Genomic DNA, 16,372 nt, shown 5'->3' with positions numbered 1-16,372 from the left:
CTTGGGCCCTGCAGCCACCGTGCCCTCTGGTGCGGGCCTCTCGCTGGGCATGGGTTCTGCAGCTGCACCTGGCTGAGTTCAGGAGGGTGCCGTGTGCTGGCTTTCCCTTCAGCCCGGCCTCCTTCAGTCTCAGCAGTCCCAGGTCTGGCTCTACTCTGTCTACTCCCAGGATGCCGGACTCTCCCCTCCCAGTGGACACGCAGGCTACCCGCCTCTGCTCCTCCCAACCGCAGCCCCCACCTCTCCCCCAGACTCCAGTCGCCCGTGCCCACCACTGCCCACATGGCCTCTTTCCAGACAGCAGCCACGGCTTCTGGCACGTCCGGCGCCAGCACTGTCGTGGCCACGGCCCACAGAGCTTCTGGCCCTTGAGCTCCACACAGCAGTGCTCGAGGGCCTGCCCCAGCCTGACCGGCTGTGCCTGCAGATGATGCTGGTCACAGCTTTTCATTTCCCGGAACACAGGCGGGATAGCAGCACCCTTTTCTGGCAGTGCGGCATTCCCTCTGGCAGTCAGCTGCCCGGAGAGGCTCATGTTGGGTGGTTCTGGGCGACAGCTGTGTGGCTGCACGGTGGCCAGTGAATGGCATCTGGGAAGGTGGCTTTTGTGTAGGGAGTCACTCTACTTCCATCACAGTCACACCTCAGGAAATGGTTAGATTCTTCCGAGTGCCTTCTACGCCTCTGGCAGATTTTCTAGAATTTGCTGTCCCAGAAGCTTGAGAAGGGTCCTGCGCCGCCTGACAGCAGAGCCCGGGATGCTGCTGCAATGCCAGCGCTTCCGAGTTCCTCTCACTGCCTTCCTTCTGGTGGAGACAAGGCTGTCCTGCCCTCCCCACGTTCCTCGCACCATTCACGCCATTGTGCGACACAGTTGTTAGGACCAAATTCATCTTCCCCTCAAGGACGGGTCAGGCCCAGTGTTGCATTGGTCCTGTCTGGCTTCTGCTGCGGAACTTCCTTGTGTTCCAGGCAGTGCCCAGGAGCGTGGGCAGGGCAGGGTCTGCCCTCTGTGCTTTTCACTCGCCACTTGTGAGCTGGAGGGACAGTCGCCTTGACCTGGTGGGCTGGGTGGGCCTGGCTGTGCTGAGGGCTGTGCCTCACTCCTGCAAGTGGGCACTCATCGGGGTTAGGGTCACAAGGAGGCTCAGGTTGGCTGAGAGCAGGAGTGGGCAGTTGGCACGTCATGTTTCTCCTGCATCAGGGCTGTGGCAGAAATGCCGGGTGGCTCTGTACCATGGACACTGTCAAGGTTGAGGTTCAGAGAGGTGTGGGGTATCCCGGAGGTCACCACACTGCCAGGAGGTTCAGGTTGGCCTTCCAGAGCCTGGCCTGTGTGAAATCCGCATGAGCACAGAGGACAGAATGAAACATGGTGTTGTTTTGAGACAGGGTCTTACTGCGTCACCCAGGCTGGAGTACAGTGGCGCCGATTTTTTTGCAGAGGTTGGATGTCCCTGTGTAGCCCAGGCTGGTCTTGAACTCCTGGGTACAAGCAGTCCTCCCTCGTGGGCCTCCCAAAGTGCTGGGATTACAGGTGTGGGCTCCCATGCCCAGCCTGGAACGTGGCTTCTCTTTCTCCTGAAACCCCGGTGGGAACAGATGGTGGATGCTTCCAAAAGCATTGAAGCTGTCCACGAGGACATCCGTGTGCTCTGTGAGGACGCCATCCGCACTGCCACAGAGAAGCCGCTGGGGGAGCTGTGGAAGTGACCCGAGGCTGCCCACTGGAGACGCCTCTCCCTATAGTCCCTCGAGAGGTGGGAGGCCTGCGGAAGGCCCCGTCTCCAGCGGCATCCAGATCCCACGACTTCAGGAGCTCTTTCCCGACAGCAGAGAACTGCAGGCTGCCTCTTCTGCCCCGGGCGGGGGTGCGGTGGGGACCTTGGCAGTGTAGACGTGAGCGGAGCCACGGAGCAGTCTCCTGCCCTCTCCCTGCCATCAGTGTCCTGATGGTACTCTGTTGTATTTTCTTACTCAAGTTCAGTGTTAACTCTTGAGTAGTTTCATTGTGATCACTGTAAATGGTAATCAGTTGGAATTCTCCTAAATGTCTTCTAGATACTACTAAAAATTGACCTGAAAATTTTGTGGAACGCTTCACTTAGACTGAGGACGGAGCTGGCTTTGAATGGGAGAGAAGCGCCTTCATAGGGCCCAGTAGGGCCTTTCTGGACCTTAGTTCCTGCCTAGTTGAGGGAGTCCCACTGTGGGTCTGAACAGTTGCAGCCATGCCCTGGGCTCCAGCCAGGCTACATCCGAGCGTCATCACAGCTTACATCCTGAACTCACCGAAGTTAACTCTGCTATTTTCGTTGCAACCCTGGAGCTTAACTTTCCATCCTCTCCCTTTTTATTTTTTTGGAAACAGGGTCTCACTGTCACCCAGGCTGGAGTGCAGTGGCATGATCGTGGCTCACTGCAGCGTTCCGCAGACCTCCTGGGCTCAGGAGATCCTCCCACGTCAGCCTCCTGAGTAGGTAGGCCTACAGGCCTTCACCGTGCCTGGCTAATTTTTTGTAGACAGGATTTTGCTGTGTTGCCAGCCAGGCTCGTCTCAAACTCCTGGGCTCAAGTGATCCACCTGCCTCGGCCTCCCAAAGCGCTGGGAGTACAGGCGTGAGCCACCGCGCCTGGCCCACTGCATTCCCTTTTAAGTGACACTTAGAAGGAATGATTTGACACTCCTGGTAGAATCTGTCCCACAGAGCACTTTCTGGGTAGAGAGCAGCATACAGTGTGCTGGAGTGGAAGGCAGGCAGGGTCCCCCATCTGTGGGGGCAGCAGCTGTGGGTCTCAGCACCCTTCTGTGGCCAAGAGACAAATCCAGGCAAAACAAAAGGATTTCACTGGGGTAAGCATTGCCAGGGGCCGTGGGACGGGCCTGGGTGAGAAACCTTCAGATGGGAGACCTTTCTGGACCATCCCGGTGGGCCCAGCATCACCACAGGGGCCTTTTTTTGTTGTCTGAAGACTAGGTCTCGCTGTCGCCCAGGCTGGAGTGTGGTGGTGCAGTCTTGACTCACTGCAGCCTCTCTTTCCTGGGCTCAAGTGATCCTCCCACCTTAGCCTCCCAAAGTGCTGGGATTACAGGCTAGCGCCACCATGCCTGGCCCATCACGGGGTGAGTCAGGAAGTGAGATGCCAGCAACAGAAGCTGGAGAGATGCCATGTTGCTGGCTGTCAGGTTGGAGGAAAGCGCCATGAGCCAAGCAGTTTCTGGCATCTGGGAGCTAGAAGAGACACAGCAGTGTTCCCCACTAGCGCCCCTAGAGGAGCAGCCCTGCCCACAGCACGAGGTGGCCGTCTCCTCCGGGTCTGGAAGAGGCTGTGCTGTTCAGGCACTGAATGTGGTCATCGTCTAGAGCAGCCACAAGAAGCGAGTAAGAGCATCTGAGAGGCCGCAAGTCCTCAGCCAGCTCACCAGGGCCCCAGCAGTGCCCCCTCTTGTCTGGCTTTGGGCCCTCTGCACCTACACCAGGACTGCCCACAGGGACGCACTGACCAGTAAGCGATGTCCTCACCAAGACCCCTGCTGTGCCCCAGGCATGGCCCTCCCACAGGCCAGGACAGTCACTGCTCACTTGGGGAAGGCTTTGCTGTGATTCACATTGAGCCAAACCCTACAACTCAGGGCACTGTCTGCAACTTCCTCCTGTTGAAGAATGGGTGCCATTTTACTTTCCTAACATCCTAGTTTCCTTGCACTTTTTCCTTCCAGGGTTGTATGAGAGGGTGGATGTCACAGCTCGCAGACAGCCAGGCTACAGGCAGGACAAGCCCCCTGCCAGGGCTGGGGACGGACCTGCTCAGGCTCCCACAGCCCACCACGCGGGCAGCCACATCCCTAACGTGTGATGCTATGGGCTGCAACATTCACTTGGTTTTTTTCTGGAAATCACAATTATAACTTCAGGAAAAAATAGACACAAGGTTTGTTTTCTACTGAAACTTATTATTTGCCATTAAGAATTGCAAACTATACTACTAAGAATGAACAACATTCTCTCCATTAAGCCTTTTTCAAAACACACAAGAAAAAGCTCCCCTTTGGTCAAGGTGTTCCACACTCCCACTACAGCAGGCCCCCAGATCCCAGCACAGCGGCGCACCATGGACTCGGACGCAGAGCCCAAGGAACGAAAATTGCCCCAGCCTTCCCTCCTTCCCCACCCCAACTACACCCAAGGGAGAAAGGATACAAGGAAATAAACTATGTTTGGTGGGGGGGGACTGGGGACGGTGTCCTCTGCTACCCAGGTGGGCCAGTCAGTGCAGAGCGGGTGGCGCCCGTCCTGAGGGATCTCTGGTCCCCACACCTATACAAGCAGCAGCAGCAGCGAGTCCTGCCAAAGCCACAGTAGGTGCTCACGAGAAAGGTGCCCATGCTCGCTGTGCCCACGCTCCCCAAGCCCTCCTGTTTACATTCCCTAGTGGGGCAAAGCCACTTCCCCAGGACAGGCAGCACAGCAGCGGGGCAGAGTGCACTCCAGGACCCAGGACAGCAGGTTACACAGGGTCAGGCGGTGGTGGGTTCTGGCATCAGGGCTGAGGCTCCGGAAATGCCACCAGGTGATGCCACCCTGTGGTGTCTGCCCATCACACACCACAAGGCTCGGGTGGTTTTCCCCTTTTGGCCCTAAACCACCTAACACCTCAGTGACACAGGAGAGTAATTCTCAGCAAGGCAAAGACACGGAAGGCTCCTGGGGGAGGCACACTGTCCACCCTCGAGCCCGCCTGTCACAGGTGGAGGCCCCGCCCCGCCCCCTCACCACACCTGGGGAAGCCACCACAGAATGCCACAGCCCTGGAAAGGGACACTCTGAGGACAGGCACTCTAGCAGCAGCCCCAGGCCAGCCGCCCTTCTGCCCAGGCTGCCCACACTGTGTCCTGTGCACGCCATCTTCAGGTTTCCCACACACCCACTTCCTGAATACTTCTCTCCCCAAAGCAACCTTTGCCTTTGTTCCTCCAACCTCATCTCCCACTGAGGTAGCCGTGGGTAAGCCAGGCTGGGCAGAGGACACAGCCATGGGCGCGCCCCCCTCGCAGCAGCCCAGTCCCTGGGCGTGGGGCCGCAGCGTGGCTGTTGCTCCTCTCACGCCGGCCTGCACAGGTCTGAGACTGACTCAGGAAGCGCCCCAGAAATTCATGTCTGTGTCTGACAACTTCAAACAGGACTTTAATTCCAAACCAACCACAGAACCGGCACCTGGGAGCAAGTGGGACTGAGGCCCAGGCGCTAACGCGGGGCTGGCAGTGTCGAGAGAACGCTCTGGAAGCTCCTGACGGCTCCGTGTGCAGATGCACAGGCCCTGACGGGCACTCTGAGCTGGGCACTCAGACACCAAGCAGTAAGGCCTCCCGGGCAGCGCAGCCTCAGTCCACGAGCAGAGCGGGTGGCCCTCTGGGGGGAGGCAGCACGGGGCACGGCCCTCGGCAGGCGAGCGGGCGGGATGGATGAAATGCAGCGGCACCAGGAGCCCCAGGCTCTCACAGGTGCCACCCCCGACCCCAGGATTTTCAAAGGGACAGGATTTCAAAGTCTTCATCTTCTGAGTCGAAGAATCTTTCCAGTCGCTCTACATCAGAAGAATCTAGAAGGAACAGGACATAGCTCATCAGGCATCTCAGGTGCGCTACTTCCATGTGAGTCAAGTGCCCTTGGTGTGGGGCAGACCGAGCAGCACCTGCTCTGCAGCCCCACCCTGAGGGGTCCACAGACAGCTGTGCCCAAGCAGCTGTGAAAAGGCCCGGGGTTGTGGAAACTTGCGAATATGGGGGGAGGGAGCAGGGAAGAGGAGCGGAGCAGGGTGAGGAGGACGGGGGCAGCCGGCACAGTCTCAGGCCTGAGGGGGCCTCTGTCCTGTGTCTCCCGCGCTGCACCCTGACCCTCGTGGTCATCAGGAGTGGTTCCATTGTCACGGCCTCGTAGAGTTTCTCATGGCGAGACAGGTATGAGGAGGACAAGCTCACGGCCACACACTCGCTTCACTGCACGAGCCCAGGCCGGATCCTTCGGCACGTTGGCCATGGTCCAAGGGTTAGGGTTAGGGTTAGGGTTAGGGTTAGGGTGGTGCCCAAGTGGACGAGTGCCCCACCCAGGACTGCGTCATCACAGAGCCTGCGTGTTCTGTCTGCTCCAGAGCCCTGAGGACCCCATGGGAGCACGCCCAGCTCCACAGTGCCCTGGGCAGGCAGCGCGGGTGGGGAAGGCGAGGTGGGTCCCGGGTTGCTGCGCGCAGGCTTGGAGGAGAGGACGCTCCACTCTGCCCCTGGTCTCACAGGCAAACCACTGCCAAGTGCTCACAGTTGAGGCTCACACACACCTAAATGGTCACACCAAGGGGGCCAGGACTGGGGAAGCAAGGGCACAGACCGCACCCCCGTGGGACCCCACCTCCGAGGGACCCCACCTAGACTTGGCCCTGCAGCCGCAGTTCTCACCTAGGGACAGGTTCAGGACATCAGGGCAGGCCAGGTGTGAAGGCTGCTGCTCCACCAGCTCAAACATGGGCAGGGCGCCTCCGAGCAGAGACAGCTGTTAGTGAGACACGGTCATTAGGGGCAGCCTCACCCCAGTGCTTGCTGCACCCAAGAGAAAGGGGCCAAACCTGACTGTCACTCCACTTCACTGATGAGAACAGAGGCAGCTTCCACACTAAAGGCTACACGAGGACCCAGTGTGGCGATCCACACAGTCTGACCACGACAGCAGAGGGGAGTGGGCCACATGCACTCAGCCAGCGCAGCTCGGCACCCCCATCTCAACAGGAGACGGATGAGGACACTGGAAATCCCATTCTAAAGTCAACACGCAACATCCGTCCCCAGGGTTGTTAACCGTGTTGCCAGGTGGGCAATCCAGGACACCGCACCCTGTTCAGCTGCACAGCTGTGCCAGGCAGGACAAAGCTCCCCCCAGCCCCGTGAGGCTGCCTGAGACCTGGACACTGGCCTTCGGCCGCTGCACACCCCACTGCCTGCCTCCCTGGGTGGTTCAGCTCGGCTGTGGGTGGTGGGGCGGCTACAAACCTTTTTGACTTGCTGGCACCAGTCATTGAAGTCGTCTTCAGTCTTACAGAAAAACCCCTAAAACAAAATGACTATGAGCAGAACAGTACGCCCACATCTGCAGTCAGCGAAGAGGCAGGGGCTTCCATTCCCCCTGCCAGTGGCGCAGCAAAGGCCCCAGCGTGCAAGTGCTGGATACTCCGGCCTGTCTTGCCCCCGGGGCCGGGAAGGGAGCCCTGAGGGTGCCCTGTGCACAGCCCGCTGCACCAGTGCCCGGCTCCCCTCAGGTTGCACTACGTTGCTCTGCCTTGATTCACCCATGAGATGTTACGTGATGTGCATTTGTCAGGCCTCACCGAATCTTCCAGGAATGAGGCAGGTTATGAGTTAGGGCCAAGTGGAGAGCTCTTCTCTCTGTGCCTGTGAGGCAGGGCCGCTGGTCTCAGCCTCACCCAGCATCTCCATGGAAGCTTGGTGGCAACTGGCGGCAAAGGCCACTGAGAACTGCCCAAGGACACCGTGACATGGGGAGCCCCCTGCTGAGGAGACGGGACCTGCCGAGGATCACCCCAATCACATCTTAAAGCTACCGCCTGTAATGACAGTCACTAGGAATTAACGCTGCCAGATGTGCAGACGTTAACACAGGAAGAAAAAGAAACAGGGAAAACAAAGACGAAATGGGAGAAGAAGTTCAAACTGGGCACTCCCTTCCTCTGAAGACGCCGTTTCCGCGGCCCTGGCTTGTGTGGGAGCACTCTCCCCCGGGGACAGGGGACGTTCCTCCTCCTCACGGGTGAGGACAGTTATCCCACCGGGCGGCCCCTTTGGTCTCAACGTTCATGCGTCCGCTCCTGTCTGTGGTGGTGGCTCTATAGCCTGACCTGACTGTGAGACTGCCAATCACTGCAAGCCACCAAGCTGCGTTTACAAACATGCTTAATTCTAGTTAGACGAGGAATTCGTGGTTAGATTCTGGTAAGAAGTGTGAGCCAGGCCGGGCGCAGGGGCTCACGCCTGTAATCCCAGCACTTTGGGAGGCCGAGGCGGGCGGACCACGAGGTCAGGAGATCGAGACCATCCTGGCGAACACGGTGAAACCCCGTCTCTATTAAAAACACAAAAAATCAGCCGCGCGTGGTGGCGGGCGCCTGTAGTCCCAGCTACTCGGGAGGCTGAGGAAGGAGAATGGCGTAAACCCGGGAGGCAGAGCTTGCAGGGAGCCGAGATCGCACCACTGCACTCCAGCCTGGGCGACAGAGCGAGACTCCGTCTCAAAAAAAAAAAAACAAAAAGTGTGAGCCACAGAGCTCTAGCCCACGTTCCCCACTCCCGCCACCCTGCCCAGGAGGTGCACAGGGCGTAGTGTGCACGCTGGGGCTGTGCCACAGCTCAGAGACTGAGCCGTATCAGACCCAGATCCGCCTCCTTCCTCCTGAACAGGGCTGAGCATCCACAACAGAGCCCCTGGTTCGGTAACTGCTCCCCTAAGCACGTCACTGTCATTCATGATTTCTAGGGGTTTCTCTTTGGTCTCTTTCGCCATCAAATGTATTTGAGGGCAGGCAGGTCTGCATAAATCACACACCAAAAATCACAACTAGGTCATCAAAATGGAAAAACAGGGAAGCTCGTTCTTAGGAAATCCCCCAGAGAGGTCAAGTCAGAGCCTCCGGAAAACAAAAGGTGGTGCAGGAGTGGGTGGAGGGGCCGCCCGTGTGTCTGTGTGGGTGTGAGGGGAACACACCATGGCTCATACTCATCCACACACACTCAGCACGTGCCCACACATGCTCACACCCAGACACACCCTCTCCGGGCCACTCGAAGGCCATGAAGGCTGCGCAGGTGGTGGTGCCTGGGGGAGGGACGTGAGGGTGCGAGGACACGGTTCAGGCCTTGTGCCCTTCAGAATCCCAACCCCGTGAACACAGTACTCATCCCAACATGTTGAAAAAAAACCAAAATGCAAAAATCTGAAGATTTTCCTCGTCATTCCCAAACAGTATTCAGCACAAGACGACTGGGAACACGGGCCTGAGTGCTCAGGTGGCCGCCACGTACCACAGCGATGGACGGGTCGAGCTCCGCGATGCTCATACGGCACGGCGGGTGCTGGCAGTGGAAGCTCTCATCGGGGATGAAGCAGCTGCCAGTAGGCTCCACGGCCGGCTGCGTGGTGTGGGGGTCCAGGTAGATGAGCTCCTCACCTGGGAGGATGAGGCAGGCAGGCAGATGGGCGGCCGAGCCGGCAGAGGAAAGGGACAGAGGTGGCCGCGTTTCAGACCCACTGCACCCACATCATGCTGAGAAGCAGCGGGCAGGAGGAAGGGAGGGAGCCGAGGGCATGGGACCATCAGGGAAGGGGGTACGCAGGAGGCCGCCAGCGGCCAGGCTGCACGTGAACCCCCTCAGAGCATGCTGCTTTTCCACTGGTGGCCTCAAGTGGCCACCGGGCGTGTGGGACCTGCTCACAGAATGCCCTTAAAGAGCACAGGCCCACAGGGACACGGTGGGAACCCCGGACTCACCAACATAGCCGATGAAGTAGTGGGCGCTGTTGGGCTTCCCTCCGATGACGCCCAGGGACTGGGGCATCATGAAGCAGTGCTGTGGAGGGGCAGGAAGCTGAGCACAGGTCCCAGGCAGGTGCAGACAGTCCCCCACCCACTGCCATAGGGGGCCCAAGGGCCTGCTGAGACCCAACTGGGTGACACAAGAGGGGACAGGAGGGGACATGGTCCCGAAGAACTTACTGTCCAGGAAAGACCACAAGACATCCTACAGGCCAAGAAACCCAATCTGCAGGCTCGGCTCAGGGAAGCTTCATGTCGGAGGTGGGCTTTGGGGAGGCTGGGAGTGAGGGGGGCTGGCAGGAGATGTGAGCCCGGGTGGGGAGGCGGCCCTGCTGAGTGCTCTGACCTGACAGGGCAGAAGCGATGGAGATGGGGCCCACGTGCGGGGGCAGCAGGGACACCACAGGGTGGGCAGAGGGCTGGAGGGAGGGGCCAAGTTCAGACAACTGAATAACTTAACAGAAAGCCACATCTCAGTTCCATACAAATGTGACTCCTTGGTCTAAACTTCGAGTTAACTGAAGAAAGGATGGTTTTCCCTTATGCTTTTTTTTTTTTTTTTTTGAGATGGGGGTCTCACTCTGTCACCCAGGATGGAGTGCAATGGCACAATCTTGGGTCACTGCAAGCTCTGCCTCTCGGGTTCAAGCGATTGTCTTGCCTCAGCCTCCTGGGTAGCTAGGACTACAGGTGTGTGCCAGCACATCCAGCTAATTTTTGTGTTTTTAGTAGAGACGAGGTTTCACCACGTTGGCCAGGCTGGTCTCAAACTCTTGACCTTGTGATCTGCACGCTTCGGCCTCCCAAAGTGCTTGGATTACAGGTGTGAGCCACCGGGCCTGGCCCCCTTTTACTTTCATGACATGCGGGAGCCTGTGGCTGGAGTTCCTCACAGAGCCCTGCCCATCCCCAAGCCCAGCCCACAAGTCTCTTCTCCACAGGCCAACCCACCCTCCAAAGGGAGCTCAGGCCAAGAGGGCTGTGGGGGAGTGGGGCGGGCATGCCTGGGGCACAGTGGAGACCAGGGAGGGGCAGGGTTCCCTGTCAGGCCAAGGACTGGCACCTGGTTCCGAAGACCCCCTACAACAAGTGCCTCATGCTTTCATTCTCAACATTCGCCTTGACCCTTGTAGAAGTAAAGCAGCACGTCTCCTGATGGACGTGCCTCACGCCCACCCAGCCCTTGGGAAATGGTGTAAACCGTGGTCGTTTACCCCTCCCGCGAGAGCTGGCTGCACAAATGGCCACATGACGATGATGCACTGAAAGTGACTAAAAACTGGGAGAAGGGGACGGGGACCCAGGGCAAGCACCGCACGGCAGGACCCACCTTCAGCGTCTCCACGTAGGCCTCGTTGATGTCCGTGAGCCCCAGGCGCAGGGGAATGAGAAGCACCAGGGGTCTCCACGGCGACGGCCTGTTGGTGACCTCAGCCCCGGCAGGGAATCCGTTGCAGTGCCGGTCGGAATCTGCAGGAAACGCAGTGGCTCCTGCACAGGGAACGCTGGTCCTGCACAACCTTCCTAGAAAGGGAGACATGCTTTCACTAACCAAGCACAGCTGCGCGAAAGTGCGCCCACAGGCAAGCAAGCAAATTATGATCATGTAACAGAAAAAGGGCATTACAAAGCCAGGTACTTACACTAAAATTCAAACTTGGAAAATATAGAAAAGCATAAGAAAATTTTTTCATAATCTTGCCACCAAGAGAGAAAAGACATATTTTCTATGCATACTTAATTCGTTTTATTGTGAAACAAAGCACACACACAAAAGAAAGCCACGTACAAGAAAAAGCCACGTGCCCTTCAGAGGAAAATCACAGAAATAAAAGTGCCTGCAGCCCGCCAGCCTGTACCCGCCCGCCAGCCCGTACCCGTGCAGCCAGTCAGCCCACACCCGCGCAGCCCACCAGCCTGTACCTGCCCGCCAGCCCATACCCACGCAGCCCGCCAGCCCGTACCCGCGCAGCCCACCAGCCTATACCTGCCCGCCAGCCCATACTCGCACAGCCCACCAGTCCGTACCCGTGCAGTCCACCAGCCTGTACCTGCCCGCCAGCCCGTACCCGCGCAGCCTGCACCCGCACAGCCCACCAGCCTGGCTAGTGCCAGCATAGCCGGAACCCGCTCCCTCCAGGCCTCCTCAGCAACCTCTTTCCTTGCTCCCACCCCTTCCACCTACACACAACAGTGAGTCCGGAGGACTCATCAACCGGAGGGTACAGTGATGAGAGAAGACACTCCAGGAGCACTGAGCATGCCCGGCGCCTGGACTGAGGTTTCTTGGCACCACTCCCCACTCAGAGGAGCCAGACTGATTCCAGGGCTAGGCAGGGAACGTTCAGAGGCACCTGCAGCATCTGCTTAACCCAGAAAAACGCCACAACACAGCAAAAGACACCACCAGACTGAGGTGGCCGCTGGCCACAGGTGGGACCATCAAGCATCCAAAAGATGGGCAATGACAGGCGGCGCACTGCACAGAACAGAGAGGCAGGGAAGGGGCGCGTCTGTGACCCAGCCTGGCACACCCAGTCACAGGGCAGGACCCACTCCTTCTGTGAATCTGTGCGCAGTAAGGGCTGTGACTCTGAATGAGGTCTTTCTCTTTTTTTTTTTTGAGACGGAGTCTCGCTCTGTCACCAGGCTGGAGTGCAGAGGCGTGATCAAGGCTCACTGCAACCTCCACCTCCCAGGTTCAAGCGATTCTTCTGCCTCAGCTTCCTGAGTAGCTGGGGCTATAGGCGCGTACCACCATGCCCGGCTAGTTTTTGTATTTTTAGTAGAGACAGGGTTTCGCCATGTTGGCCAGGTTGGTCTCGAACTCCTGACCTCATGATCCACCCGCCTCGGCCTCCCAAGGTGCTGGGATTACAGGCGTGAGCCACCGCGCCCGGCCTAAATGAGTTCTTTCTTAAGGAAAACTGGATTCAAGGCAATAGTGTACCTGTAGAACTTCAATAAAATTGGAATTGAGGGCGTTTTGAGAAGTTCCTTGGGAAAAAGGTGGTCCTGAGTAAAGAAGGTGGTGAGGCATTTTTAAGAGTTCTCAGCTTGGCTACATCATGGAAGGTGAAACATGAATTTGGAACTCACTCAACGAGCCCATTTGTTAAAACTGAGCCACAATTTTCCTCCTAGAGGTAAACGCTGCCACGCCTAGATTCCTTCAGGGTTGCAGCAAACCTTTCTTCCAGCAAGCTGAAAAGAGCTCTGCCTTCACGACACGCCTTTCGAGATGGTACAGCTGGAGAGGTTGCTGCATCTCTTTGTGGCACATCAAGGCACGCAAAAGAACTTCACCAGAATTCCCACACGAGGGTGCCTAAGTAGAGCACGCCTTCACAAATGATTTGTAACCAAGACACAAAACATGACGTGAGATACCACGTCTCGGCCTCCAGAGAGCCTGGGCGCTCCTCTCTTGGTATGACCACCGGGAGAGGACATCGGGGCCACCGTGCATCTGGCTTGGCATGCAGGCCCCACAGAGCTCCTGCACGGCACAGGGCGACTGACAACACTCGCCGAGGCTCCTGTGGAGACTCAGGTGAGGAAGTGTGTGTGCTGCCCATCATTTCAACTTTCTTGTCCACAGAAACCCTAAGCCACTTACTGATTTCCTCCATCACAACGGTGTTGTCCATTGCTATGTGGACTGCCAAGGAGCTCCACGTGTCGAAGACAGCAAGCTTCCTAGAGAGCAGGGAGTGACCATAAGCTTTTGTACAATTCAAAGACGTCTCATCTTTGCAGTGACAGCTGTGGGAAGGAGTGTTTGCGGCAGAGGTGCTTCTTGAATGAGAAGGGCCAAGGTTCCTAAAGTCCGGGGCATAGCCAATGCCACAGACAGGAAGAAAGCCCAGAGTAAACCTGCTTCTTCTCGCCTGAGGCCCAGGGGGCCTGCCCTTGCCCCAGTCTCCACAGAGAGCACATGCAAGAGGCTTTTGAGCAGCCCGGTTTCCTGGTCTCAGTGGCACAGAGGCAAGAACTAGAACATGAACCCAGCTCTGAGACACTGTGGGTTTTGCCAACTGTGAGGCAGGCCTCCCAGCACCTTCATGAGCTGCTCTACTCTCCCCTCCACCAAACACGCTGAGCTGACAGCCAAGGAACCTGAGTCCTTGCAGAGAAACCTGCAGCTGAGTGGGGAGCACGACTGTGCACACCAGTGAGGAGGAACTGTGGTCGCAGGAAGAGTAGATTCTGCAGCCAAAAGTCTAAGGGGACGCTGATCTCCTCTCAGGTCCGGTGGAGGTGGGGTCAGAGGACCTCAACAAAAGGTAAAACAACAGAAAAGGCCGCGAGGCAACAAGGACCTGGTGCTCCTGGGAGCAGAATGCAAGACCTGTGGCGGGGAGTTGGGTGGGGTGGAGCACGGGACTGGGATGGCCACACAGAGCCCTCCCAATGCACAAGCCCAAAGGGGACACTGGGAGGACAGTCTGACCCCCACCTCTGACTCCACCCCGCCATCTCCAGCCCAGCTGCAGTGCAGAAGATGGGAGGACAGCTTGCTTCCCCGCCCCACCCCCACACCACCTTCCTCCTCCCACCTCCAGCCCAGCTGCAGTGCTGAAGATGCATCCACACACAAGGGACACAGTCGCATTGGCAAAGCTGACCTGGCGAAGGGCAAACAAGGAAGCAGCAGCCACGTGGGCCGGTGGTCGGCACTGCAGAGAACAGTCACGCAGGAACGGGGAGTGGCGCTACCAACGTAGCTACAGGGAAGACCTTGGTGCCAAAGGGGACCTGCGCAGACATGGGGCGCAACCCAGGCAGGTGTGGGGGGAACAGGGTCCAAGTGCCAGGGACCACACGTGCAAAGGCCTTGAGGCTGGTGTGTCCCAGGAGCACAAGGTGTCATGCCAGGGAGGTAGGGTGGAGCACTCTGCCTGAGGCAGCAGCAAAGGGCCAGGGCGGTTCAGGGCAGAGCAGTGGCCGATGTGTTTGATGCAGATGACTCTGCTGTTATTTGCTAAAGAGACTCTAGGATGACAAAGAGAGAAGGAAGATCAACAAGAAGGAAGAAGATGGGGCTTGGACCAGCGCAGGGAGTTCAAGGATGAACACTGGTCAGAGTACGGACATACTTTGAATGGGCCCATTGAAAGAAAGAGGAACGGGCCGGGTTTGGTGACTCACGCCTGAAATCCCAGCACTCTGGGAGGCCGAGGCGGGTGGACCACAAGGTCAGGAGTTCAAGACCAGTCTGGCTAACATGGTGAAATCCCGTCTCTACTAAAAATACAAAAATTAGCTGGGCATGGTGGCGCATGCCTGTAATTCCAGCTACTTGGGAGGCTAAGGCAGGAGAATTGCTTGAACCAGGACCCGGGAGGTGGAGGTAGCAGTGAGCCCAAGATTGCACCACTGCACTCCAGCCTGGGCTACAGAGCTAGACTCTGTCTTGAGAAAAAAAAGAAAGAAAGAAAGAAAGAGGAGTTCTGGCCAGGCGCGGTGGCTCACTCCTGTAATCCCAGCACTCTGGGAGGCGGAGGCAGGTGGATCATGAGGTCAGGAGTTCAAGACCAGCCTGGCCAACATGGTGAAACCCCGTCTCTACTAAAAATAAAAAAAATTAGCTGGGCGTGGTGGCACATGCCTGTAATCCCAGCTACTGGGAAGGCTGAGGCAGGAGAACTACCTGAACCGGGACCCGGGAGGTGGAGGTAGCAGTGAGCCTGAGATCGTGCCACTGCACTCCAGCCTGGGCTACAGTTATCCTCTGTCTCAAAAAAAAAAAAAAGAAAAAAGAAAGAGGAGTCCTGGCCAAGTGCAGTGGCTCACGCCTGTAATCCCAGTACTTCGGGAGGCTGAGGCAGAATCACTTGAACCCAGGAGGCAGAGGTTGCAGTGAGTTGAGTTCATGCCACTGCACTCCAGCCTGGCAACAGAGTAAGACTCCATCTCAAAAAGAAAGAAGGGTCTAGAACAATCCGAGATTTTGGTTTGAACACCTGAAGGACCACTGTGGGAGAAGCAGGCTGGGGCCAGCATGAGCTCTGGCTGTCAGGTCACCATGCACCACAGACACCCAGGTGGAAATGCAGAATAAGCAGCTGGACCTAAGCCTGGAGTCCAGGGACAAATCAGCCCTGCAGGTGTAACTGTGGAAGCCGTCCGTGTGCTTGGGTGCCGCAGCACTTGCAGGTTGGGGAGGATCATCCAGCAACAGGGGCGGGGGCTGGTGGGGAGCGGGCAGGGGACCAGGAGAAACAGTGAGCATGGTGAGTGGCCTGGTGTTTCCAGAGAAACAGCACTGACTCGATGGGGCCACTCCAGGCAGCAGCAAGAGGAAGTGTGAGTGGAGGGGTGTGGTGGGGCCTGGGGAGCTGCTGGACAGAGGACTCTGAAGGGCACGCAGTGGGGACTGAGCAGGTGACACGCCAAAAACAGGGCGGGCCCAGGAGATGGAGGAGCAGACTCGTGACGTGGGACGGGGGTGACGTGGGATGTGGGAGAGATGGACTTCTGCAGGGCCCCAGGGAACCCGACAGAAAAGCTGGGTGGAGGCAGTGACTGCCATGCTGAGGAGCGAGCTGTGGGTGAGGGGAGATAGGGCCATTTCAGGAACGTGGAACGTGGGGTGCCTGAGGACCTCAAGTGGGATACGGAACAGGCAGATGCAGGAGAGGGTTCAAGCGAGCCATGGCTGAAGACAGGCTGGGGAGATGCTGGCCCTTGGACCAGTAGAGAGGAGACCCTGAGGGGGCAGGTCCTGGGGGAACTGGCCAGAGCCTCCCCAAAAATGCTGGGATGCCGGGACACC

The 16,372-nt window shown here is 57.8% G+C and overlaps 2 protein-coding genes across 7 annotated transcripts in view; one reads left to right on the top strand and one right to left on the bottom strand.

Moving 5' to 3' along the window:
- Positions 1-2,088, top strand: part of DTYMK (deoxythymidylate kinase) — an 11,731-nt gene extending 9,643 nt beyond the window's left edge. For all 4 annotated transcript variants that reach the window (XM_023195086.1, XM_023195087.2, XM_023195085.1 and 1 more), the window contains exon 5: positions 1,603-2,088. In XM_023195086.1, the coding sequence (XP_023050854.1) occupies positions 1,603-1,713 (111 nt within the window). In that variant the 3' untranslated portion in view covers positions 1,714-2,088. The remainder of the gene's footprint in view (positions 1-1,602) is intronic.
- A 1,846-nt stretch (positions 2,089-3,934) lies between these two features.
- Positions 3,935-16,372, bottom strand: part of ATG4B (autophagy related 4B cysteine peptidase) — a 30,456-nt gene continuing 18,018 nt past the window's right edge. The window contains exons 7-13 of one of the 3 annotated variants that reach the window (XM_023195083.3): positions 13,214-13,293; positions 10,925-11,118; positions 9,550-9,628; positions 9,083-9,228; positions 7,040-7,096; positions 6,452-6,545; positions 3,935-5,601 (exon numbers count right to left, since the gene is read on the bottom strand). In XM_023195083.3, coding sequence (XP_023050851.1) covers positions 5,528-5,601; positions 6,452-6,545; positions 7,040-7,096; positions 9,083-9,228; positions 9,550-9,628; positions 10,925-11,118; positions 13,214-13,293 — 724 coding nt within the window. In that variant the 3' untranslated portion in view covers positions 3,935-5,527. Of the gene's footprint in view, positions 5,602-6,451; positions 6,546-7,039; positions 7,097-7,374; positions 7,573-9,082; positions 9,229-9,549; positions 9,629-10,924; positions 11,119-13,213; positions 13,294-16,372 lie in introns of those variants that run through there. The other 2 variants (XR_002726962.3, XR_002726963.3) reach the window with 2 other exon arrangements.

Source organism: Piliocolobus tephrosceles, chromosome 11 (assembly GCF_002776525.5).
Source record: "Piliocolobus tephrosceles isolate RC106 chromosome 11, ASM277652v3, whole genome shotgun sequence".
NCBI classification, from domain to species: domain Eukaryota; kingdom Metazoa; phylum Chordata; class Mammalia; order Primates; family Cercopithecidae; genus Piliocolobus; species Piliocolobus tephrosceles.
This window is presented reverse-complemented; position numbering and strand designations above follow the sequence as displayed.